The sequence below is a fragment of the Eurypyga helias genome, unplaced genomic scaffold (assembly GCF_000690775.1).
Source record: "Eurypyga helias isolate BGI_N326 unplaced genomic scaffold, ASM69077v1 scaffold5745, whole genome shotgun sequence".
NCBI lineage: Eukaryota > Metazoa > Chordata > Aves > Eurypygiformes > Eurypygidae > Eurypyga > Eurypyga helias.
The window spans coordinates 1-26676 of record NW_010249396.1 but is presented as its reverse complement, the minus strand read 5'-3'; the positions used below and the strand labels follow the sequence as shown (position 1 = coordinate 26676).

Here is a 26676-nt window from a genome sequence, read left to right as displayed (position 1 = left end):
GCACCGCAAACCAGAAGGAGCTGGTACATCTCTTGAAATGAGAGAAGGCTGGAGAGCTGAGAAGAGAATTCGCTTGTGACTGTATTTTTGCGTGCAAGAGGAAAGTAGTGGGACGTGTGTGGATACAAAATGCAGTATGTACCGTAGGTCAGTCGGTGGCCATTCATTGTAGTGCAGGAGGAGAACAGTTGAAGTGAGGCAGTGAGTTGGCTTAGTGATTGGGAAGAGCTGGTTGTGAGGTGGCTCTAGTACAGCAAAGCAGGGTGACCTTACTTTGGAACTGGAGCTTTTCTTAGGTACAGAGTTTATCTGATGTACTTTTGATTATTTTTGCAGAGTTAAAGAAATCTGTTTTCTATTTAACAACCGAGATGTCAAAAAATATTCAAATATATATTATTCACCTGTACATTAATGAAAGAATATTTGAATAGAGATTTGTTAATGGTTTACAGCATTATGAAAGTCACTTTCCAGAGTCAATTTTAACTTCAATAGATGTGTTATTAAAGGGAGAAGGCATTCTTTTAAGTGTTTCATCACAGCTTTTTCAGCATTGCCATTACAGGAAAGGTTTCACTTGGCATGCCAAACATTTTCAGGATGTTAAATGACGCTTAAAAAAAAAAGACGACTTTTTTTTTTTTAGTCCCAAAATAGCTAACCAGGTTTCCTTTTGTGTAACAATTGTGTTTTGTTTTGATAATGCGTCTTTCTAACAATTCAGCTGATAAGTTTCATAGAATAAGTATCAAAAGGTCATTTAAAAAGTTTCATTGGAAAGAATGAATTGAGGGTTAAAATCAAGCATGCTTGACTGTTGGAACTACAGTTTGGAACATCTTGTTCACTGCTGCAGTAGATGTTGTTCTTTGTTTAGTCAGCCTTTATTTCTAAAGCTACTCCTAAAGACCATTGTATCAATAATAATGGGTTTATTCACTAAATTATAAATTATTTGAAGCAATGACTATCAAATTGCAATTGGGGAAAGTTCCATAAAGGGTCTTTAAGGCATCACCGCGATGCGAATAGTAACAGTTGAGCTTGTTGATGTAATTCCCTTCCCAATTCAACCATAATTTTCTCATTAGGTTTGTATTACATCTGTATTAAACCTTCATCTTTTTAGAGACTTCAATTCATACGCTCTTGTTTCTTTTCCCAGATTGTTTCCCTCAGTAAGTGACGATAAGAATGAATGGACATATATCAAACACCCCTCCCAGTGGATATGGAAGTTATTTTCCTCAAATGAAGTAAGTTTATGCTTTTGCTTTTCCATTTATGGACAAAAAAGTGTTGTATTTTCTACTTTATGCTTTCATTTTTAATAGAGGTATAATTATTAGATCCCTTAGGACTAATACAAAGGCAATTTCTGTAAAAGAATGTGCAGTTTCCAAACCGCATCACCAAAATAAGACGTATCATCTGACTGATTTTGTATCAGTGTAAGGGTAAAGCTTTATTACTGAATGGAATCATCTGGAACAGAAAAATAAATTGCTGTAGCCATAGCATGCTTATTACACTACTCAGAGAAGGCTAGCTCTGAGTCAATCATTTTTATGCATAAAAGATGAGGCTGCCCTTTCCATCTGTGAGGAAAATACCGTTTCCCAGTAGAACCGAGCAACTGTTACCTGAAAGTGTTACCTTGTCTGAGGTAAGAGAATGCTCCCTGTGTCAGAAGCATGGCACGAGGCTCATGCACAGCGCTGATGAGAACTGACCTAATCTGGTGCCAAAGAACACGTATTTACGTATGGAGCAGGGCATCTGTGCTGTCATCTGCTTCTCATCTTTCAAGTGAATTTGTTTGTGACTCATTCTTCTTGTTACACCGGAAGGGTATTGGATTGCCTTTTCATTTTTTGTGGGCAATGGTAGTCCTTTTAATGTCTTTTATAAAAATCAGTTACAAACAATTAACATTTGTGTATGCAGGGGAAAAAAAAGTCCTACTAAGACTTTGGCATAGTCTTTATTATTATGATGATCATTATTATTACTATTATTGTTTAGTGATACTGATCACTTGCATTATGGTAGTGTCAATGTGTATACCACACCCGCATTGTGTGTGATGTTGTATTAATGCATCAAAAAAATGGCTCAGAAAGGCTTCCAGCCTAAGTGAAATGTGCTACGTTGGATTCATGATGCAGAACAAATACCCAGTATCATTATCTCCTTTACTAACATTGTAGGTGTGTATAGTCCTACATAAGGGCAGGGTTTTTTTTTCGGTGCCTGGTGTTGTATGACAAATATATCTATACAAAAGTTTACCTGAAATGTTTTCTTCCAGTGGCTATGGTTCACCAACATTTGCTCAGGCGGAGAGGGACCAGAATTCAAGAACAAGTGCAAAAGCTCTTTATGGTAAGGTGGCATCAAGTCTCTAAACATTTATGCTATAATTGTTGTTTAAGTATTGATGGTGATGCTATGGTGAAAATAATTTTATGCATTTAAATCTGAAACTGCATGTACATACACATATGTGTTGTATAAACAAAATTAAAGAACAAAGTAATTTTATTCCTACTAAAACTATCTGGGCTTGCTAGAAACTGCTGTTAGGGTTTGCTAAGCAGAGAACTCCAGCCTGCTAACTTTTAAGGCAGCAATGTGTAGAGCATTTATCACAAAACTAAAGAGTGATCTTATCAATAAGGTATGTACCAGGGAGAAGGTATTCAGGGATCTAGCTGTGCAATAAGTTTGATTCATGAACTGTGTCTCCCCGTGCCTCCCCACCTTTATCCCCTGCTAGTAGAAAAGGAATTTACAATATTATTCTTGTTTGACACAAGGATTTCATGGAGGTTAGATTTGATGTAATGGATTTGGAACCCGATTTGGACTGCTATTTTCAGCAGGCTTTGTGACTGTCAAATGGGATGTTACTTATAATTGCCTAAGCGTTTATGCTCTTACCAACTGCAGATGCTAGTATTTGTCTTGGCTGGATACACTACTCTCTAGCCCATGGCCAAATCACTGTGGAGGCAGAATGTAGTCATGTTCCTTGCCAGCCAAATTGCACAGTTTCCTGGTCGTCCACCTCCACTGTGAATACATCCCGCTGATAGCTATGCTGGTAATGGAAATACAAGTGGCAGTGAAGCTGAGCGATATTCTGCTGTGTAATTCTGTGCCTGTTGTTAAATGCTTTTTTGAAAGTCAGTACAACTGGTAAGACTGGAAGAATGAGGTCTGTGCAGGACCCAGTGCACCTCAGCCTGCTCTGCCTTGTTGCATCTACCACCCTTTCTGCAGGTTAACAAATTGGAAAGCTCGAAGAGCAGTGGCTACTAACTACAACATCCTTAGTGGTAACTAATTTTGGGTGGGGTGATGGGTGGGAGTGACCTCAGGGGTTAGGAGAGTGAAGGCAGAATGCTTTGTGTCAGTAGAACAGCCTTACCTTTGCTCTTGGAAGGGTAGCCTTCAGGCCTTGAGTTTGGGTACTCACCTGTGAGCACCTGGTAAGAACTTTGTTGTACTGGTCGCCTTGTTGAGTTTCAAACTGCTTAGAAATTCACGAGGCTAAAACCCTAAGCAGGAGATGGGAGGTCTCCTAGCTTTATATTCTTTGAAAATAGGAGTGGTGTGAAAAAGCTGACGTGGTTTGGTGGCTTGAAGGCACTGTGCTAGGCAGTGTGAAGGTCCACTTCTAGTAAAATCAACTAAGACGGAAGGAGAAACCGTTTGAAACATTCGTCATTTAGAAATGCTTCTGCATGGGAATCATTCTAAGTTTATCTTTTTCTTAGTGACATGCTACAAAAGTCAGTCACTTGACACAGTATTAAAGGCAAGAATTTCAGCTGAGGAAAATTCTGAACTGATCTTTTTTAACACCGATTTCTGCATCCTGTAGAGGTTCACTCGACAAACCGATTGCATGTGTTGGCAGTCATCGCAGGTGGTAACAGAAACCAGCAAGGGACATTGTGAAAAACTCCTAGCAGATTATTCCTTTATGACATGTCTGAGCGCATTGCGCTTTTCTTTTTCATTTTCTATCACCATCATAATTTTTTTAAGAGTACGTGGTTTGAACAGTGTGGCAGTGTCACTAAGTGTCTTAAACATGTCCTCTTTGTGGGTTCTTAAAATAATACCTCTCTGAGCTCTTTCGTATCAAACATGTCATGGGATAGTCACATGTCAGTAGAAGATGGGAACAAGTGAGTAAATTTGAGGTATATAACGGTAAACAGCCTTTTCCTTCTAAAATGCTTAATTGAATTCAGGTAATAATTGAAAATTCTTACCCTGTAACTGCCGTGTGGTGGCTCCTGTAAAATGAATTGTTGATCTTGGTTCACTTCCTTTGCTGGTAGATATATCAGAAAACTATAGCTACAGTTGCCAGGAACTGAATGAATTAGAAGACTCAATTATCCTGGAGCTCCGAGTAAAGATATATTGGCACATCTTTTGGAGAGGAGTTAGCACATTTTACTGCTTCTGTTCTGTTTTCTATGAATAAAGAATTAGGCTGTTGGTGTCGCCAAATATATGAACTGGAGAAAACAAGGAAAACATCTGAAATATTTCTATAATTCAGGTCTGTTCTATATATATATTAATTTTAGCAATTCTGCTGTATCCCACGTGTGCCTTTTCTTCATTTGTGATATTAGGGATTTTTGTGCATGCTGTCCCCAGGTGGGTGGGAAGCAGTTGAATGATACTGGAATTGTTAAAATGTGTAAAAATGCTTATTATAAAATATTTTCTTTATCATTGTTTTATACTTAATAGCTAACCTGAGTAATTGTTATCCATGAGACTGCCTATAAAGTAGGCTATGTATTTAATAGATTCACTTACAGTATATTGGAAAAAGATGTATATAATTTTATTGTAAAAGCAGGATGGACCATGTTTTTCTGTTTTAATAAAATGTGACAATATAATGTTAGCAGCAAGCTTCATCTATGACAAGCTTCCTTTTCTTGGAAGACTTCTGAATATCATATGGTCTAAAGCACCTACCCATGGGTATCAGCAAGGGAAGATCTTGAATTCAAGTTCTTTCAAGCACAGTAATGATTAAAAAAGTATTGATAAGAATACTAATGCATATATATGTGTGTATGTACACACACGTATATGTCATGGCATGAAGTTTATCTCCTGAGTCCCAGTGCTGAGGTGGTTCATCATTGTTTGTTCAGTCCTTTGGTCATTGGACAGAAGGTTGACCACAGTGCCAGTGGGAAAGGAGGTGGGAGTTTTATTGGTGTTAGAGGCTGTTCAGTTAAAAAAACTAGAGCCATTGCTATCTCTGATGTGGTTATCTGATAGCAAAAACTTCCTTGTGACTGCTTTTTTTCCTGTGTCAAACAAGCTCTTTGTTTTTCAGTCCTTTCCTTCCTGAAATGAACTCTTTTCTATTTGCATGATAAATCTCTAACTGAACTGGAAGCAAAGATGCCCTCTACACATTCTTATGGGTTTTATTTCATTGGTTTCTGATCTTTCCATCTGAAATAGGTTTGGGCTCCTACTGTCAGCTGTTGTTCTAGCCCTGGCTTCCCCATCTGTCTTCTGCAGCTCTGCTTGCGAGGAGACATGCAGCATCCGTCGGTGCCAACAGGCCAGGGCTGTGCTGGAGGTTTGCCAGCGGGTGACACAGTGTGGACCAGCCCCATTCCCTGGTATGGGTCACTAGTGGCTCACTCCAAGTTTTTATACAGCACGAAATTGAAAGATTTCACTAAAATTCTCTTCACGCTGCATCAGAAAAGACTAAGGTGTTGTATACACTGTGTTTATACACTCATGGCTGTGATTAGGAGCTAGCAGTGAGATTGCATGTGTATTTTTTGCATTGCTCAAATACTTCATTCAGAGCAAGAACTGTGGTGTAATAAATTCAAGGAAATCACAAGCAGATGATTTCCTAGGTAAACGAGTCCATTAAAAGAAGCCATCCATGTAACATGCTTGTGTTACTTGATAGTCAAATGAATTGGACTGACAATTGACTTGTAAAAAATACAGTTTCTCTGATAACCAGTTCCACGTAGCCATTACGGAGAAGCTCGTGGCATGATGATCTGGAAGTGGTAATGTAGCTCCTCTCCTAATGAGTTTTGTTTTGAATTCAAGTTTTTGAACTTTCTACCCAGATGTGTAGGTCACGTCTCCTGCCCTTTACTCTCAGTCTGCAGTTGAGTTTTTCCAGCTGCTGCAATCCATTCTTAAAGGGGTGTCAGCAGTCAGTCCAATGCAATCCACAAATACACAGTAGTAAACTGAGTATTGGACTTTTCTGTTTTATGATGTGTGACAATAATTTATACGATCACTCCAGGATTCTTAGGACAGCTTGCGAGGGAGACTCTTAATCTATCTCCACATAGACTGCCATCAGATCTCAGAGTTTGCCTCTGTGTACACTGTACAGACATTTTCCAATTTGTCTATAAAAGAGGAACATGGGATCCATCATTGTCTTCTTTGCGCTGTCATTGCAGCCTTCCAGTGCCTGAAGGGGTCCTACAAGGAAGCTCGGGGGCACTTTTTACATGGGCCTGTAGTGACAGGACAAGGGGTAACGGGTTTAAATTGAAAGTGGGGAGGTGTAGATTAGATATCAAGAAGAAGTTCTTCCCGGAGAGGGTGGTGAGGCACTGGCACAGGTTGCCCAGAGAAGCTGTGAATGCCCCCTCCCTGGAAGTGTTCAAGGCCAGGCTGGATGAGGCTTGGAGCAACCTGGTCTAGGGGAAGGTGTCCCTGCCCATGGCAGGGGGGTTGGAACTAGGAGGGCTTTAAGGTCCTTTCCTACCCAAACCATTCTGTAAGTCTATGATTCTATGATAACCATAGCACTAACACTACATCTGGCCTATGTAATTGTTGTGAGATGTCAGTGGAAGTCGAGGTATCAGGATTCATCACTTCCATTTTAAGCTTTTAGGAACTGAAAATATGTTGTGCCTAAAGGTATCATAGTCCTAACCAGCACTACCTGTGCTTCAAGTCACCTGTTAAGACCCTGACTGAGGTCTTTTGCTTTTGCTAAGAATTTTCATTACCTATATAAAGAATTAGATTTCTCTTGCTGTGATACATTTCTCTGTGTGGTCTTCCAGACAGTGGCACAGAGCCGGGCTACAGGAGAGTTTATTAAGCAGCTTTCTGACTTGCCATATTGCTGCATCCTCTTTCAGTTGAAAAATGGATGAGGTAGGGGACTCTAGCTATGTCAGGTGCTGTTGATAGCTCTGCCTCAAGGGACCTTGGGCCACACTGGTGTTTCTGTCTGAAACTGTGGAATAGGTATCTTTCTAAGGTATGAAATGGTCTTTCACAGTAATATTGGGGGATAGGGGCGGGGAGGACGGGAGGATGAGACGGGAGTTCTTAGAGTGGGGAGAGCAAGGAACAGAATGAGCAATGTCAATCTCAAGTCCTGTTTGTCTGTGTCATGTACTGTCTGATGTATTCTTGGCCTGGCTAAAAGCCATTCATCAAGAGTTCATTTTTTTGTTTTCTGGTGGTTTTGGCTGCTTCCAAAATTTGTATGAAATCAGTACCTTTTCACATTTTTTTTGAAACAGAAACACAGTCCATTCCTGATGATTGGTGAATTCAATAAGTTCACAAAGACATGAATAGTAGTAGCATCTCTCCACATCAGACAGGAAGAGTTTTTTTAGTTTCTGTGGATCAATGTTTTTGTTCATTTGAAAGGTTTAGTGGCTAGTAGATCTTACAGGCAGGACCTCTGAATGAAGTGCTGTGCTGATTTTAAGTTTATTGACCTTGCCTTGTGCGAGTTTATTTTGCTCAAATTCTCCTGGGTAGCATTTGCTATAGATTGTGATTAAGAATTTAGCTTAAGTGTCTTCTGCCATGATCCTTTTTTTTATTATTATTTTCCTTTATCAGAGGGACAAGAATTTAGGTAAGTTGTGTTCAGCACATCAGCAGGGTTTGAGCTCCCTGCAGCATTCAGGCTGTACTGTGTTTTACATGGTGGATGCAAGAGCTGCAGTAAGTAGAGTAAATAGAAAAACTCAATACTTTTGATAGCTTTATTCATCCTTTGATAGTTTTATACATCCTATCTGAAAGTCTCTGTTGCAGAATTTCACTTTAGCTTCAATAACTATCTTCATGCATGAAGGGACCCGTGAGAGGCTAAGATTGATCAGGAGGATTAGGAATGAAATGAAGCATACAGGACTCTCCTTTTTTTTTTTTTTTTTTTTTTTTTTTCTTCAGTGTCAGGTCTGCACCCCGGCCAGCAACTAAGGACCTACCTAGTTGCTTACTCATTCTACCTGTCTCCTCCTTGCAGTGGGATATGGGAGAGATTCGGAAGACCAGAAGCAAGAAAAAAATTATAGATCAAGATAGAGACAGCTTAATAAGTGAAGGAAAGAGGGGAGAGAAAAAAACCCTGAGTAACACAAAGGCACTCACCACCTCCCATAAGCAGACCAATGCCCAGACAGTCTCTGAGCAAGGGCTACTTTGGAGGGAATGCATGCCAGTTTTATTGCTGAGCTTGACATCATATGGTACAGAATATCCCTTTGGTCAGTTGGGGTCAGCTGTCCCGGCTGTGACCCTCCCAACTTCTTGTGCATCCCCAAACTACTCACGGGTGGGGTGGGGTGAGAGGCAGCGAAGGCCTTGATGCTGTTCAGCAATAGCTAAAACATCCCTGTGTTCTCAGCACTGTTCTGGTCACAAGTCCAAAGCACAGCACCATGCAGACTGCTGTGAAGAAAACTAACTCCATCTGAGCCAGACCCCGTACGTTCAGTAAGCCAGCAAATTCTGTTGCTCGTTTTCAGTAGTAGGGTATGAGTTACTTGTGTTTGAAGATCATGTAGTAAGTCAAGAGGCATTTTCAGGGTTTCTGTAAAAGCAGTCAGGTTAATATCGATGAATAATAATCAGCCACGTTGATACGTGAGAGAGGTGAGCAGATGGAAGCTATATTCCCAGAAGAATGACAATGGACAACCCTGTAGGAAAAGAAGTAAAATAAAGAGCTGTTATGGATGAAAAAGACTAGGAGAGTCGTGTGCTCACATAAATCTGACTTGGAAGTGGAAACGTGGAAGTTTTGGAGGAAGAAGCAGCAGACTCTTGAGTCGTCTGGGTAGAGAAGGACGCAGACAGAAGGTTTGCAGGCTTCTATCAATTTTGCTAGGCATTCAGGGCGGTGGAGCACATCAGCAGAAGGGGGTGCAAAAGGGTTTGTGTCCTCCTTTCTGAGAGCAAGGTGAGAACTTGGGGAGGTTTGTGGATAGAACCTGGAACATGAGCTGGGCACTAGGAGAAAGCACAAGCCACAATATACTTTTCAGCCATGGGCAAAAACCATGGGAAAGGGGATGCGTTCTAGATGGCAGTTTTCTTTCAGTGCGGTTCATGCCAGGCAGACAAGAAAACTCTCAGGGAGCCTGGGTGATTAGCAGCTTGGTTGACCCTGTAGGGGAAAGGAGACCCACTTTCACAAAATCAAAGGTTCAGGAAAAACATTTCCAGAAGCAAAGGAAGAGCTTTGCCTGATGCTAAGATACTTATCAGAAGGTGTATTTTGAAGGGTGAATAATTTCAGAATGGAGTGGTTACCCATAGTATCTGCCTGCAACTGCTACATAGCAGTGTTGACAACATTCACAGCTGCTATAGGCTACTTCTTAGCTCATCCAAAACCACATTAAAAGTTGGAGCACTGAGCAGGAATTAAGAGCCTGTGAGGTACCCTCTCTTCTTTTTGGTTTGGTCTGTAACTGCAACAAGATTTGGAAGTCTTCCCAGTTACAGTTTGCATGCCTCACTGAAGAGTTTAGATTGTATCATGCTTTTTCTTGGACGCCCAGAAAAGGAAGTCTCCGAGTCTGAATAAGTGACATATTTTAGTAGAATAGCCTGTGGGATAACAAAATACAGTGGTTGATGCCCCAGGCCTGACAGTATTTAAGAGGCATTTGGAAAATGCCCTTAATAAGATGCTTCAGGTTTTGGTCAGCACTGAAGTGGTCCAGCGGTTGGACTGGATGGTTGTTGCAGGTCCCTTCCAACTGAAATAGTCTATTTTATTCTAATGTAATCTACCCTACTCTGCTCTACTCCTGCTCTACTCTATTCTAAATGGTAACTTGGATCTCTAGCAGGTTCTAATAATCATTCCACCTGCATTAAAGAAATAAATAGGAGTTGTTACTGAACTCAGTATGGACTGTCAATTGTTGTAGTGACCATGGCTTTTGTTTGTTAATAAAAACATGGATTGCCTTTTGCTAATTGGAAATTTTTTTTGAACTTCCTGTTACTGTCCTGTTTTAATGAAGAATGCAGAATTTGTGGGAATCTCCTTGGCTCTCAAGTGTAGGCAGCCACAGCTTTTATTATCATTCAGAAAGCTCTCTCTCTTACGTAAACACTATTGTTCTCACCATGACACAGTGTGTTGAAAACCTTGCCATCTTGCTTGTTTTGAGTGTTGTGGTGCTTTGTGGAAGAGGATGTGTTAATCAGTTCTAGGAATTGTTTTGGATACCCTGTCTTAACACAGGACACAATTTCTGTGAAGCAGAGCAAGGAATCCCTTGCTAAGTCACTCGCTGCTTTTTAATTCCTTTGGAGCTTCTACATGTGCCAAGATTTCTTTGTTTATTTAAAACAATTGCAACTGTTATTGTTTGCAGGATTTATAAACCTTACAGTGGATGTAAAACTTCTTATCCTGGTTTAATTTGATATCATTAAAAAAAAAACAGTACTTTTGTTCACCTACAAAAAGTTACTAACAGTCGAAGCTGAATATTTGATGCATTGTTAATTGAAACAAATTACTTTTTTTTTTTTTAAGCGTATATTCTTTCTTCCTGGACAGCATTTATCTGTCATTTACAATCCATAACAGAAGACTGTTAGCTGATCTCCTTGGGGACGCAAATAATTCTATGGAGTTAAACTAGACACTGCTTTTTAATTCCCTTGTTTTGTTAGGCACAGATGGAATTTACTTCTTCAGATCATCATCCAAACAAAAAAAGAAAGGTAGCAAATCAGACAGTACTATTTTACTGATTGTTTTGTTGGGGTGTGCATGTGTCTGTGTGTCTATTTTGGTTAAAAAGAAAATAAGCTAAAAAAAAACCCCAAAGTAGCATGCTGCAAAAGCAGAAATAGTTACAATTGGAGTCAGTGCAGATCCTCTGCCCTGGCAATTTTAAAATATTCACACACCTAGTCAAAAATTCTGATAATCCATGGCATTCTGGCATTGCACTGCACGTTTTCTTGCTAAAGCAAACAGAGTAGCTGCTGTACAGTAGCAGGATGTGTCTTGCATGAGCGGTGCTTGTCACCATGGGAGGGGGCTTCAAGTCAGCGAGGGATTTCAGAAACACTAGTGTCTTTCATGGAAGTCCCAGAGAACTGGAGAGATAAATGGGTGTGATTATGAAAGGTGACAAATACCTTCACAAGTGACATGGGAAAATGAGGCCACTGCTGCATCTGTCAGCACCTGAAATTCCCGTCTGAAGGAAGTCTGGTCACAGAAGAGCCTTTTACAGCGTGGCTTTTGCAGTGTCCTCACTGCATGTCGCAGATCCTGTGCTTGGGAGCAGTCAGCATTGTTTTATTTTTCAACAAGTAATGTATCTTTCCTGTCAACAGAATCACACACTTGTATTTTCCCCCCTCAAGTACTCAGAGTATGATGAAATTGATGTGTTTTGTACGTACATCTGGTACATTCCTTGTGAACAAAATCAAACCACCTATTTTACTTGAAGATCAGAAATCAAGTTATTTAGTGAAATGGAGAGCAAAGAATTACCCACTTGCAGAGTTTTCTTGGACCTCTCTCCACCAAGTCTCCGAAGTGAGTTCCTTCCTCAGGGAAAGCTCCTGGTGTTCCCGATCAGGCCTTTAAGGGGTTACAGTGGAAAAAAAGAGAAAAACCCTTCAAATGTTACATTCAATTTTTTTCCACTAAACTTGAAAGTTGTTTCTTCAGCATTCATCTGAATTCATTATTTTGTGGTGTGGGTGTGTGTCATGTCTTCATCTTGCGTTTTCCCTTCCCTCCTCTCCTGGTTTGATATTCATCTGTTGTGTGGAGTAAAAGGCGAACAGTGTTTCTGATTTTGCAGCATCGTGTTTTGTTCAGCTGAAAAGTGTTTCTGTTTAGAGATATTTGGTGTGTTTTGGTTTTTTTTAATCCCTTTTGATGCATATTTCTACTTCAGTGATTAAACAAATTGAACACTTTAGGAAGAAATAAAGGATGAGTCAGGTCTTGTTTGTGTGTGGCTTTGCTGTTTTGGAGATTTAGCGTTTAGATCAGAAAATATTTAGGCTTTTAGGTGCATTCATAAAAATAGTGTAAGCCTGATGCTGGTTGACCTATTGCTACCAAAGTGGCAAGCCAGTGATTTTAATAATCGGGCTTCCCGATGGAGTGTTTTCAGTCGGAACACAGCTCCCCTCCGGTGTCCTGACTCACTGGGACAAGATAACTGGCTTTTGTTTGTGCCCACCGGCGATCTCGTAACACCATTGACGTAAGTATGATCCTTGTGCTGGACTTGTGCCGGGGGGGTGAAGGTTTTTTTTCTGTGGAAATACAGAAATTATCAGCAGCTCATCTTCTGTTTTTGTATATACAACTAGTCTTAAGTATCTCTAGGAATTATTCAAATCAGCATGATAAGAAGTTGAATGAATAATCATTCTTTCTTTTCCTCTCATCTTTAGAACAAAGAAAGAATTATGCACGAGACAGTGCCAGCAGCATATCCGAAACTTCGCAGTATCACGTAGAGGTGAGATGAGGAGCGATATACCAATTATAGCTTCCAGTTACCTGCGGTTATTTTTGCCTCCATGATTTTGGAGGATACATATGCTTGAAGTCACATACATCTTCCAAAATATCCTGCCAGCCCGCGGTCACTTCAGAATAGATTACACTGAAATGTCTCAAATTCTATACCTTTGCTTTCATGAGCTGAAGTTTTGATGTAGAAGAATGTAAGCCAAGTTGTGTGTAGTTTGGCAAACGGACAGGGCTTCTCAATGGGATATCAATTCAACGTGTTACGCTGCCCTGTCTCTGAACCTGGCTTGTTGCACGGATGAGGCAGAGCTGACAAGCCCGGTGTGGCAGGGCGCACGGGTGAGGCACACTCGGTGGTATGTAAAATTATTACTTTGATCAGTTATAATCAGCAGAGGTGACAGAATATTCAGAAAGAGCTGAGTATTAACCCCTAAAACTCCCAGTTAGTCTACTATGTAATAGTTAAAGAAATATATTCTGCCTGCACATATTCTCCTTCCCCAGTGTGAAGTGCTAAGTATCTTACTTCCCGTCCCAAGCTGCTCTGCACAATTACTGTATGCTGATGTCATATTTTATCCAGGAGTAGATGTATTTGAAATATTCCACAGAGCAAGCCTGAGTGCCCGTGTGTAAGCTGTTAAGCGCTTTTGGATGCAGTGCTTCATTCTGCAGTCTTACTTTGGCACAAACTTTCCCCCACTGCTATCAGACCGCTGTCATGGCTTAAGCCAAGCTCCTTTTTGCTGGTTTTTAAATTAGCTTTGAATTTTGAGATCATATGCAGAAGAGTCTTAATTTCAAATGCTTTTACCCTATGATCACTTGCAAATGAATACTTGCGTGGCTTCTAATTGTCTGTATTTTTCTTCGGTTTCTTCATAACGGTTTTGATACCGTACTGACATAAAAATTAGTACTTGTGTTTGGAGTCTAAGCATTCCTGTGTGAGCAGCCATTAGAGGGTTTCTTTCACTTTGCTTCTTTTAAATACTTCTCCTATATGCAGCTCATATCTACTCTTATCTGTCATTACTAAGTGCTGTTACCCTGTAATAGAAGAAAGCATGCTGAATTTTCTTTTTTTTCTTTTTCTAAGTTATTTAGAAGATAACTGTGCAGGCATATATTCAAATTGGTTCAGCTTGAATGAGCATAACCAACTCTTCAATAAGAATGTGAAGCTGGATTTATGCCTGGAAAAGTGAAATAATTTTATGGGTTGTCTTGCATGGTTGGCATGTGGAAGGAGAAATTGTCAAAACCGTAATGACAGGGAAGCTAGCTGAGGGGATATCTGTGACGTAGCGTTTAATTTCTAGACCCCTCATTGAATCTGAAGAATATTCCAAGTTGATGGTCAGCAAAAATAGTTAGTATGCCATATTCCTACTGTGATCCGCATAAAAGAACCAACTAGCCTGTCCATAAGGTAACCCAGTGAGATGCAAGCCCATCATGGTTACCCTCAGCGTGCTAGCTGGCAGCTCTGGAAGAGATGAGGACACTCCGTGTCAGGGTGGTGGTGGAGGTACGTTGACAGGGTGTTTTCTGGAAACCGGCTGGCGCTTCCTGGATTCAGCTTGCCAAGATAGACAGGTTTTCACTCCTCAAAAAAGCTAATTAAATACTCGGGGTTTAATTCTAGCTTTGATACCTGAAAGATGTCAGAATATGCCTTCAAGTTTAACCACTCACTGTAGTGAGGAAATGACAAAAGGATGACAAACAGTGAATTACAAAAACCAGTAGACTTAAAATGACATTATGGACTAAACAACCTCTCTTATGGCTTATTGGTGGGATCTGTCATATAGAAAGGCACTTTATTAATGAATAATTTGTATTGCTATTTCCTGGCAATTTGAATACTGACACTGCCAAGCAATAAGTAAAATTACAATATTGTTTTTTAAATGTATGTCCCATTCACTAGCACTTGACCACCTTTGTTCTGGACCGAAAAGAGGCAATGATTACAGTAGATGATGGAATAAGGAAGCTGAAATTGCTGGATGCCAAAGGCAAAGTGTGGACTCAAGATATGATTCTTCAAGTGGATGACAAAGCTGTCAGTTTGGTGGACTTGGAATCAAAGGTGAGATCTTAAGAGTGGCAGTCTCATTTTCAGAGAGAGAGAGAGAGAGAAAAGGAACAGGCAGAAAAATGATGTATGTGAGATTTGGTATTTTAATTAGCTTATTATCACTTTCCCTTTTTAACTCGTGCAGCTTTTCTGAGATCAGGACACTGTATAGAGAGATAGTGTTTCATGTTTGATTTTAATTTTTTTTTCCTTCCCTCTTCTGGCAGAATGAACTGGAGAATTTTCCTTTAAGCACAATTCAGCATTGCCAAGCTGTGATGAATGCATGCAATTACAATTCAATTCTTGCATTAATATGTAAAGAACCAACCCAAAACAAGCCTGATTTGCATCTGTTCCAGTGTGATGAGGTTAAGGTAAGGTAGTCATGGAAATCTGTTCCGACTTATTTGAATAGGGGTAATCTTATTAATTTGCAAGTTCAGTGGATAAAATCAATTGGTCTGATTCAGAGAAAATAATTCTTTTATTAATTTAAATATGCTTCAAGTTTAATGCATTTCTGATATCAACACTACTTATAGTATGTTAGTAAATATAGCGTAGTATGTCTTGTAGGAGAGTAGTGTTGTATGTAAACGGAATCTTTATTGCATGTGCAAATATGTCGTTACTGTAAATATTGATTCTTGGGCTCTGTAGCTGTTCAGTTAGGTTTGCAAATGAGTAAAGCTCTGGAATATATCTCTCTATATATATGATTCACATTCACACTTGTGAAGAAAATGGTGTAAAATAGTTTGAGTTCTCTCAGATTTATTTTATAGTCTGCAAAGAACTCATCCGAGATCTGTGTCTTACTTAGTCTTTTTCTGCTCTTTTTATCACTGAACAATGAAACCTTCTTTGCATTCTCACCTCTCTGCATGTCTGTTCTGCTAGGGAGATAATGAAAAGGCAAATACTACTTGCAGGAGAGGCAAAACAAGGGAAGAGATTGTTCATCTCTGATTAAAGTATTTTCATCAAGCATAAATAATTTTTTTTAATGTATTCTGCAATACCTCTCTATTTCCAGGGTTGTAAATGTTAATTTCTGTTAGTTACTCTATATAATTGGTATTTCTCAGAATTCTAGTTGACAATTTCATGTTTTGTTTTGTTTTTTTTTTTAATTCCTTTGTAGTAGTTCATGTCATTGTCTTAAAACAACGGTTTGCTAATCACATTGTGCAACTGTTTTGAAACTGGTATAGTGAGAGTGGTGTGAAGATGACAGGCTAATTGTGTGATTAGTTGCACAGGATTTGCCGTGTCAATAGAAACTGGGATCCTGTTCAGGTGGCATTATGTTAAATAATGCAGGGATCCTTGTTGAGGTCTAGTTGGACCCAGCCTTCCCAAAGTGTAGAGGGGGACTCTTTGGACTTCCATCTTTTGAAGTTGTTCCTCTGTGTACAAATAAAAATGCAGAGCCCATAAGCATGACTTTTAAGTCCAGGATCTCCCTTTTCTACCGAGGTACTGTTTGAGTCTCTGACCATACCCTAGCTTTTGTTCCTTACCCACAAGACTTTGCTGGTTTTCAAAGGTTAGGTCTTTCTCCCTTGCATGTTTCATGATTTTGATTAGAAGTTACTGTGAGCCTCGTGAGCCTCTGCAATATAAAAAAAAAGGGTCAAAATCAATAATATTTGGGGCATTCAATATTTTCTTTAAAAAAAAAGTTTAATAAATGTCAAGAATATGATTAATGGAATTTTTCTGTGTTTAAGTTCCTCAAATCTCCTTTAGTTTTTCTATTTATTCTTTAACCTTAATATATCCATTCTTCATATTCTGCAGGGCAACTCATTATAGACTGAGAAGTCCTTTAATCCCCTTAGATCCTAAATTCAACAAAGTCTTCTGGTCCCAGCAGAAGTAAAATACTCCCCCCAAAAAGTTGCATACTTCTCCATAATGAGGGTACTAACAGAGACAAAGACATGTAGAGTGAGCCAGACACTGATAGATTTGGGCTTTGACAGCCTGTGTAGGAAATTAATTTGTCAGCTGAAGACATGTTATAGAGCATTCTAAGTCCTATGAGAAGCCATGACCTATTTAACGCAAGATCTATTAAAATAATGCCTTGGACATGCATCAAAATTTCACTTGTGGGCCACTGGTGGAGGCAGACTGTAGTTATGAAGAGGCAGGAATCTACAGATTAGGAAATGTTCTGATAAATTCATCTTCTATTAAATTAAGAAGAAATTGGAGGTTATCTTTATTTCGTAGAAGAAACTATATCACTACAGGTTATTTTACTAATCTTTTATGCTGCTACTATCTATAGTAGTTTTGCTGCCACTTCCATATTTATAGTATGTCTTTCCCCTAACATGCTTGAGAAAAACAAGAGTGACATACGTGGAAGGGAAAAATAACTTATTCAATAATGGTTGACTTGAGATAATTACAGCTGTTCAGACAAATTTGGTATCTAGATGACACACTCATCTGATGATAATGCTTGAGGCTGGAACAGTGACAAAAATACCAACTCCCAGACAATAGCATTGTGTGTGTCTTTATTCTATTTATGTGTAAAGTAATTTGTCCCAGAACTTGTAGACAAATGGAATTTGATAAGTGATTCTGGAATATAAAGATGCCCTAAAAAAAGTGCATGAGGAGGTATAGCTGATAACATGGTTTCTGCTTCTGTCTCTTTAGGCTAGCTTTATTCATGAAGACATTGAAAGTGCAATCAGTGACAGCAAGAGTGGGAAACAAAAGAAGAGACTTGAAACGCTGAGGTAAAGACCTAACTTCTTGACACTATACAGGATCACCAAATAGTGTTACAGCAGTCAGAAGTTCTGCAAGTCAGCCTGCTGGTTTCTGCTCTTTATTGCTCGCTGACAGTATACTTTCAAAACCACAGGTAGAGGCTTTCCTTTAATAATTATCTCATATTCTCTAAATGTATAGCATCGCTCTTGCCTTTCCTGGTTCCACCTTAGCGACGTGAACAGCTGACATCGATACCAGTTGCCAGAGAACAGCATTGCATGTGTCAGTTCTGCATATGGGTCTGGTAGTTTAGAATTTAGATTAAAAACATAAATGCCCCATAACTCCAAGTAAGTAAGATTCTGATAAAAGGGTTTGGAATCAAAAGATGGTAAATAAAACAGCAGCTGAAGTTTGCATAATCTTCCTGCCTGCCACTTTAATGATGCTGAAGACTCCTTGTTTCCCTGGTAGCAAAAGCTGCTTTGCCAGTAAGAAGGTGTGGGGGAAAAATGTCTGTTTGGTTCAGGGAAGATTAATACAAAAATGAGAGGTAGCCAACATAGGTATAACAGCTAGGGCACAAATATATTAGATACTGATCAGCTATTGTGGTAGTCTGTTAAAAAGTTAGTATGTAACTGAATCCTGGTTAGTTTTGTGGTCCAGGTAGAGAAGTCTGCTGGACAAAAATTGTTCAGGAAAAATGTCAGCGTTGTATGAATGAGTTTATAACAGCTTAGTTACCTATTCAATTCTGATGCACAGTTCACACAGTTTTCCCCGATTAATGGATAATCTTATTAAAAGAAAAACAACAACAAAACAACTCCCCCCCCCCAAAAAAAAACCACAAAAAACCAAACAAACCCCAAACAATTGAACTGTGTCTAATTTCACCTGTGGGTTTAAAATGAAATAAGTACACTTTACTGTTTGTGGGACTGTAACAAGCAAGTAAAAGCACCAAGAGGTAATCAAGAAGGACTCGAACACATTGGATGTGCCGAGAAACTATTGAAATTTAATTGGGAAAAGAATAGAGGTCAGTTTATCTAGTGGGAAAAATGACCTGAGATACCAGCCTCTGAGGGCTGTGAGGCTAAGAGGTCATGAGTGCATGACAGGTCAGAGCCAGTTAGTTGCTGTCGTATCATGTACGCTCTGCATGATGTCACAGGGAGAAACCCTCCTCTCTGACACTGCATTATCAAGTTGGTGCGAGGTTACTGGCAGGTAGAAGTCTGGGATGTGTGGAGAAGAGTGTCCAGGAGACTGGAGGAAGGAATGGTTTTGGAAACATTAGTTTCTGTTCTTGGGATTTGGTGGTATCAAGTTGCAGGATGACTTCAAAGATCTCTTTCCTTATAATATTTAAACTATATTAAGAATGGGAAAACAGGAAAATTGCGGGTGGGAAAATTAGTACAGTCTGTAATGGGGTGGTATAGTTGTACCAAGACAGGATGAACAGGCCAATGACATAAAAAGGAAGAACATCCTGTAAATTTAATTGGTTTTGTTGGTAGAATTTTAAGAAACAGGTGATTGACAACCTGTCAAATTTAGGGACCCCATTACTCAACTTGTAATGGCTGAAAGGTAAATTTTAATTAAAACGTTCACACAAAAAGGAAACGTAGCCAGTAAACTGCATACGGTGGTAAAAATGCATCTACTAAGCCCAAGCCACTGAATTTACCGCTGTAAACTGACAGAGCTCTAGACATCATGTTCTGTGGTACTCCTTTGGGGATTTCCTGTGTGACAAAGGTTTGCTAACCTCATCGTGGAATGGCTTTCCTACTGTGTTTAATATGTTTACACATCGTGGTCTTGAGTACTGCTTACTTGGCAAGCCCATAGTATGTTCAGCAGTAGAAGAGGTCCTTGTAAAGCCTCCTTCTTTTTCTGATTAAGCACTGGAAAATACAATGTTTTTCTTTCAAGTGTCACTTCTGGGCTTGCTTCTCTTCCTCTAGGATGATATCCACAGCTGACAGCACCATCCCTCCACCGCCGCGGGCGCCTGCCCCTGTGCCGCCAGGGACCATCACCCAGGTGGACGTGAGAAGCCGTGTGGCGGCGTGGTCCGCGTGGGCTGCAGAGCAGGGCGAGTGTGAGTATTTCTGGGGGCTCGCTGCCCCACAGCGTGGTGACAAACACTTGTTCTGGGCAGTAGGCTTTTATGATCCTCAATAATAACAAAAAGAATTTGGAAAGACCGCTTTCATAAAGACTCCCGTAACTGAATCCAGATACCTAAGTGGTTGTACGAGGTCACCCTTCTGTCCTCATTGAGAGCAGGCGGAGTTATTCTCCCAGTTTAGTCTGAAATGCCCCAAGCCACCGTTGCCTGATCTGGGGAATAAGACCTGACTGTCATAATCTGACTTGTCATTTACTTGCACTTACCCGTTTTCTGAATTTCTGTTCAGAGCTGCTTTTACTTGTGTTTGGCTGGGTGGGGGCGTGGACTGTTGCTTTTAACCTGGGTTTTTTGTGAGCATGGTAACATTCACAGTAAACAGTACTGTCATAACTCTTAATTAAATGATGCTCTCTTCAGTAATAAGGAGAGCGTAGGCCAGATATCTCGGTCAATTAAAAGTATAATCATGGATTAAAAGGTGAATAGAGATCAGCATTATTTATTTATTTTCTATTTGTCTTTATAATAGCCTGTATGGCTAAACTAGTGGGAGTTTTCCTCTTTTTTTTTTTTTTTTTGAGCTTTAACCAAGGAAAAGCATTTTTAAATCTCTAATGGAGAAATCTTTATTTTGACCAAATTTCTTCAAAAAATTTTCTTTAGAAACAATAAAGCTCTTTCTGTAAAACAGACTCTATTAACGTTAAGGTGAGGCCTTTTTTGTTTGGTTGGGGATTTTTTTTAGTGATAGATACTAAAATTTTAGAATTAGAAGTCATTAACCATGGAGTTTTCTTTATTTTTTGTTTATTAAACTATACCTGTATCACTCAACAAAGTGCAAAAAAACCCAACTAAAAATGTTGGGAGAAATCTGTAATGCTAAGGATCTTTTCATCTAGTAATCTACAATATTACATCTATCTTGAGCAAAGGCTAGTTTGTTCTTCTGATGACTTCTCACTTCAGAAACGTTTCATCAGTGTGTTGCGTATCTTGCCAGACCACTTGCGGGTTTGTGTTCCTACAGCTCCTTTCATTCCAGTCATGTGGATCTTTTATAAGATGTATTTACCAAAATCACACCTGTTAACAAATGCAGTGCAGTACTTTGTGTAACTTAAAAATGCAAAACTTATCATTTCTCAAAATGTTAACCCTTGTGTTTTCAAATAGAAGTCACTGACTTTGTCCATTGTTATTTGGACTTCTCATTTCTGTATTGTCAGGCTTGGCATCCCTTTTTGCTAATTATCTTTTACATCAAAATTGTCTTCGAAGTCATGGCCACACATTCTTGCTCACTTCTGCTGGCGTATCTTTCAGCCTATTTTGCAAAATGGGATGATTTCCCACTTATGTTATTTTTGTAATCTGCCACTTACTGCTGTAATATTTTGATTTAAACCCTGGTACCGCACTTCCGTGCTTAACTTCATACACCTAAGCTTTTTTTGTGAGACTTGGCAGGATCAGGCATTGGGGTCCAAGATTTTCAGGTTGCACGGAGTCCTTGCAAAGTGAATGGTGCACATGGTTTTGTCCATCTTTTTCTTACAGTAGTATGGTTTAAAGCATAAGCTGTATAGGAAATGTCGGTTACTAATTCTGCATATATGGATATCTTAGTCTCTTTTTCCCTTTTCTGCAGTTGAAAAACAGAGACCATACCATGACCATGAAGAAACAGCAGAGATGATAGCAGCCAGGATTGACAGAGATGTTGTAAGTGAGAAACTACAAGTGATAACTGCTTAATGTCTGTGAAATTTTGCAGTTCTGCTTCGTGGAAAGACATTTTTCCACATGGGAAATTCAGTTCTGGAGGAAATCCTTCCAGGCAGCCTATATCTGTGTGGTAGACCTATAAATGAATAGGTGGTAGGTTTTGGTTTGGTTTATTTTAAAAAAGGGTCTAAATGTTGATATTTAGTTTTCTGCTCAGAAAAGCTGGATATATAAATAGAAATTTTGTGTGATAGACCAAATTCAGCAAACTACATAAGGATAAAAAATTCCCTCTATTTAGTGGGACTTAGATATGTACAGTATTTGGGAAGGAAGCATAAGGTCATTTCTGAAGACAAGTGTACCATGTATATGTATAACCTAAACCTGCCTATAAGCAACAACGTTGGGCAGGTCCTATGGTGTCTGTGATATCAAATAGTGCCCTATTTGTCAGTTGTAACTTCCTACTTTTTTTTACTCTGTTGTTGCCCTCAGCAATATCGTAGAGTCTTGAGGAAAGTATGTTGGGTCCTTTTTTTTTTGCAGGGTCTTTGTCGTTTTCCTCCACTTGCTCTTTGAAAACAATTCTTCAAAGAGGACTTGTCTATAAAACTACATTCTGACATTCAACAAGTAGCTTAATACTTTGTACCAAAGGATATTTTCCAGTTACACTCTTCAGGAAAGTGCTGCCTATTCAAGTAATGAAATTTTTTTTCATGTGCTGTGAGAGAAAATGTAATGTTTGACCAAATTGTGTATATGCAATCTGAATGTAATAATCTTGTTGCTCATAATTTAAAAACTTCCAGAGGCACTATGTTCTTTTTAAAAATATAAGATATAAAACACTTCACAGGTGAGTAAAGTTAAGAACATGATGAATCTAAATATGGAATGTTATAGCATGAACTTTGTTCCAAGGAAGCTCTTCATGTCTTGGAGTGTGGTCGTTTTCATTTCTGGAGTATTTCTCCTATAGATTTTGTAGAGAAACAGTTCCTTTTCTTTTCTCCCATAGCAAATTCTGAACCATATTTTGGATGACATTGAGTATTTTGTTACCAAACTTCAAAAAGCCGCTGAAGCTTTTGCTGAACTTTCAAAGAGGAAGAAAACTAAGAAAAGTAAAAAGAAAGGACCTGGAGGTAGGAGTTCTTACTGCACACAATTTCCGTTCCCTGAGGATAATTGAATGTGTTGTTTTGTGCTGGTTTTTTATGAATGTAGTAATTTTCTTTTGCTTCGTGTATAAAATATCCTATGCAGTGTATTCTTAGAGGAAAACCTATGAAAATCATTTGCTTAAAGTCAGTGGGGAGTGACTGATTAGAGATGTGACCATAGAATATGCTCACTGTCATGGTTCTCTATTTACAGAATTCTGTAAGTTGGTAAATGTATTATGTATTTATGTGCTTATTGTATCTGCAATATTTATAGAAGTTATATGCCCTGTAAATGGATATATAAAGATATCTCTTTGTTCACCAGAGGGAGTTCTTACTCTCCGTGCAAAACCACCACCTCCAGATGAATTTGTTGACTGCTTCCAAAAATTCAAGCATGGCTTCAATCTTCTGGTAAGTGAGCACTAATGTGGATATGGTGGTGTGAGGTACGTGCTGGTTTTTCCTGGGATAGCTGATGTGAAGTTTAAGACAAATTTTGTTTTCTCTACCTCTACTAATTAATTTGGGTGTCAGTTTAGCTGCATTGGTTTTCCTACATCATATTCCTTCAGTATAACAGGAAGAACTAAAATTATGGTGAAAGGTGAAGAGAAGGAAGAATCAATAACATGATGGATTTGCTTTGTAGTTATTTTAAAGTTGGGTTTTCTTGGAAGTTCCTGCTGTTCCAGAGGGTGTGCATGCTTTATTGTTGATGCCCCTGAGGGACCTGCAGAAGGTCATCTTGTCTTTGGGAATGCATTAATCAAGTTTTCTGCCTTCTGCCTAAATTTCCTGTTATCTTGTCCATGTAGTGACACCTTGTGGGTCTTAAATGCCCTTAAATGCCAGCTGTGCAGAGGTGGTCATGCCATCCAGGGAATTGTCAATCCTGAGTCATTGTTGTCTTGGTCTTCACGGCTCTTTCAAAAGGAGAAAACCCACATCAGCGTTCTTGAAGGGATTCTTGTATCTGGAAATATAATCTTGGTTGGTCCTTCTCTGACACCCAGCATGATAGCTCAGCTGGTACTTCGCTGATCTTGGACTTTCACCTTTTCCTTCTCCATCCAATGTTGAACTGAGGCAACAGCAGAGTTGGCTTCCTCTGGCCTGGGTTGGCCTTTGAGCTTTGAGGTGCTGCTCCTCAAGTTCTCTACGCAGTGACTAGATAAGCATATCTCTTTCAGCATTGTTGTGTTTCTTCTTTTCCTGGTGCTGTAAAACCTTTTACTTAGGAAATTTGGGTTTGTATCATAAAAGAATTTGTAGGAACGTCTGTGGGGATCACAGCTCTGTTGCATGCTTGCCAGAATCACCAGCTGTGGCCTTAATATAGTTTTATTCAGCTGTGCCCATCAGACTCTCTGTGCTTGTTGCTGTCATTACATAGGACCTTTCCGGCCTCAGAATGCTCCATCCAAAAAATTGCTGTCACTTTATAGGTTCTCAGCAAGCAGAGATGCTTATTCAAGAGCCTTCTCCTGGCATCTCCTCTTCTGCAAGTGCTATTAAAGCAAAGTGGCAAGCGGGATACCTACGAAGCAGATACATTCAGATACTGACTGTCTCTTCCAATTGCTGGGGGAGCTATGCCAACAGAGAAAATTGTTTTTGCATTCACTGAGTCAAATCAGCTCTTTTCTTCCTCTTTGGGAATGAATTCTGATTGCAGGACTGTAGGAGATATTTGGAAATGTTAAGGGTGGTTTTTTGTTGTTTTTTTAAGCACTATATGAATGCTGTGATTCTGACCTTAAAGGATTGCTGGTTTGGGGGGATGGGTGTCTTGGAACACGCTGATCTTTCTCAGTAATAGTGCATGTAATATTCATTTTTCTCCGTTCTTACTTTTCACCATGTTCTGCCTTTAAATTAGTTTTTCACCCAAGAACAGCATGTGCATCTTTGAAATTTTATCTTCTGTGCAGGAGAAGAAGCAGTTCTCCTTTTGGTGCTCAGCAGCATCCAGGACCTGGTTTCTAATGTTGCTCTTGAAGAGCTGTGCTATAAGAGTATTTTACTTCAGCATCGTTGCAGGAGCCACAAAAGTCTGAAATTTAACTTCCTGGTGCTTTAGGTCAGACACGTGTAAAATGAGGAATCCAGTTTAAAACTAAAAGGAGTAGCTAGAACAATAAAATCTTTGCCAGTAGAATGGAAATTGTTTTAAAACATGATGCTGGAAGCTTCTAGAAAATGCCTACCATCTGTCAAAAAAACTTTAGAAGACCAAAAGCAGGTTGTTATGACTGAGGAACAATGTATAGGAGTTATTAGAAGTAAATCCACAATCTCCTTTCTTCATTTGGAGGAATACTGTGGAAGGCTAGATGTAAAAGTAGAATGAGGCTCGCCAAAAGCAGTTTGATGAACAGACTGCAAGATGCCATAAAAACTACTACAGCTTTTTAAAACACATTCTGGCGTGCTTCTTACTTCTCAAGCCTGCAGGGCTAGTGGATGATCAGTAAATTAAAGAAATCTTCCAAAAAGCTGTATCAGAAAAAGTGTATGTGGGGGTTTTTTTTGTTTGTTTGTTTGTTTTTGTGTGTTTTTTTTATATTTACTTGGAAAACCTTGATAGTGGATGGTGTGTTCATGAGAACCATTTTTATGGGGGGGGGGGCGCAAGAGATGATCTCTTTCAAATTGAAGAACTGGTAATGGGTTAAACGGCAAATCTAAATGGCAAGTTACAGATGAATAGAAGCCCTGTTTGAATGGGCACCATTCATCATCTATTCCAAAAACGAAGTCAGCAAACCACAGTGTGGTGTGTAACCTCTCCCAAACTCCCTTTCTTCCAGAGAGAGAGAAGTGGTTACGGTAATGCTGATAGTCTTTAAACTCATTCCAAGGACCTGAAGGACTATGGCAACCAGGTAGCCCTGAGCTATCCCCACATGGGATGCAGTTTCTGGGCAGGTATATTAAATTGAGGAAGAAGCAAACATGGATCTTGCAAAACAAAATAATCACAGAATGGTTTGGGTTGGAAGGGACCTTAAAGACCATCCAGTTCCAACCCCCCTGCCATGGGCAGGGACACCTTCCACTAGACCAGGTTGCTCCAAGCCTCATCCAGCCTGACCTTGAACACTTCCAGGGATGGGGCATCCACAGCTTCTCTGGGCAACCTGTGCCAGTGCCTCACCACCCTCTCCAGGAAGAATTTCTTCAATGTCTACAAATCCATCAATTCTTTGATTTTATTTCTTTAGTTTTCCAAAACACATCCACAGCACGTTGCACACCCTGAAGTTCTTAAAGAAACTGAACTACTGTGAGGTTGAATGCAGCTTTTTAGATTCTTGATTGGTGAAATAGAAAACAAATTACAGGATTAAAATGCTGATTCGCAAAGTGCAGTGAAGTCAGCATTGAAGTCACACATGTCTCTGCTGTCCAACATGTTGACAAGTGTTCTGGCAAAGGGGGAGTGTAGAGTCTACAAATGTAGAAATACCTCATGATAACAGATAAAGTGACAGATGCAATTCAGTATTGCTAAATATGATAAAGACATGGACTGGTGGGGAAAAATCTCACATATAAACCAAATCAGAACAAAAAGTTGATGTGATACAGATTCCTGTGAGAACATGATCCGTGTTCAATGGTGATCAACCAAGCAAATGTTAAGAACCATTAGGGAAAAAAAACAAAAAAAACAACCAAATAAAGAGCATCAGTATGCTGTTATGTTTATGTTCCCTGGCCTTATTTTGTTCTCAGTGTAGCAAATTTGATAAAGGTACGGAGAGGACAAGAATGCTCAAAGGAATTACTTTAGCTTGGAAAAGACCAAACAGAGGAAGAATGTAATAAATCTGTGAACGGTTATGAGCATCATTGGAAAAAACGAGTTGGGAAGGATTGCTTTATTTTCATTTGGAGAACTGCAGAATGCTAATGAAGCTAACAGGTGGCAAATTTCCAAAGG

At 39.4% G+C, this 26676-nt stretch overlaps 1 protein-coding gene across 1 annotated transcript; it reads left to right on the top strand.

Annotated features, from left to right (window-relative positions):
• Nucleotides 1-1197: 1197 nt before the first annotated feature.
• On the top strand, nucleotides 1198-23141 carry LOC104509398 (epidermal growth factor receptor kinase substrate 8-like; the record flags this gene model as incomplete). Its single annotated transcript, XM_010151330.1, has 10 exons — nucleotides 1198-1259; nucleotides 2315-2388; nucleotides 12763-12830; nucleotides 14784-14945; nucleotides 15161-15310; nucleotides 17616-17698; nucleotides 19658-19794; nucleotides 21479-21552; nucleotides 22580-22706; nucleotides 23053-23141. Coding segments are annotated over exons 1-10 (1026 nt in total), but the record flags the coding sequence as incomplete, so codon positions are not given.
• Between the last annotated feature and the right edge of the window lie 3535 nt (nucleotides 23142-26676).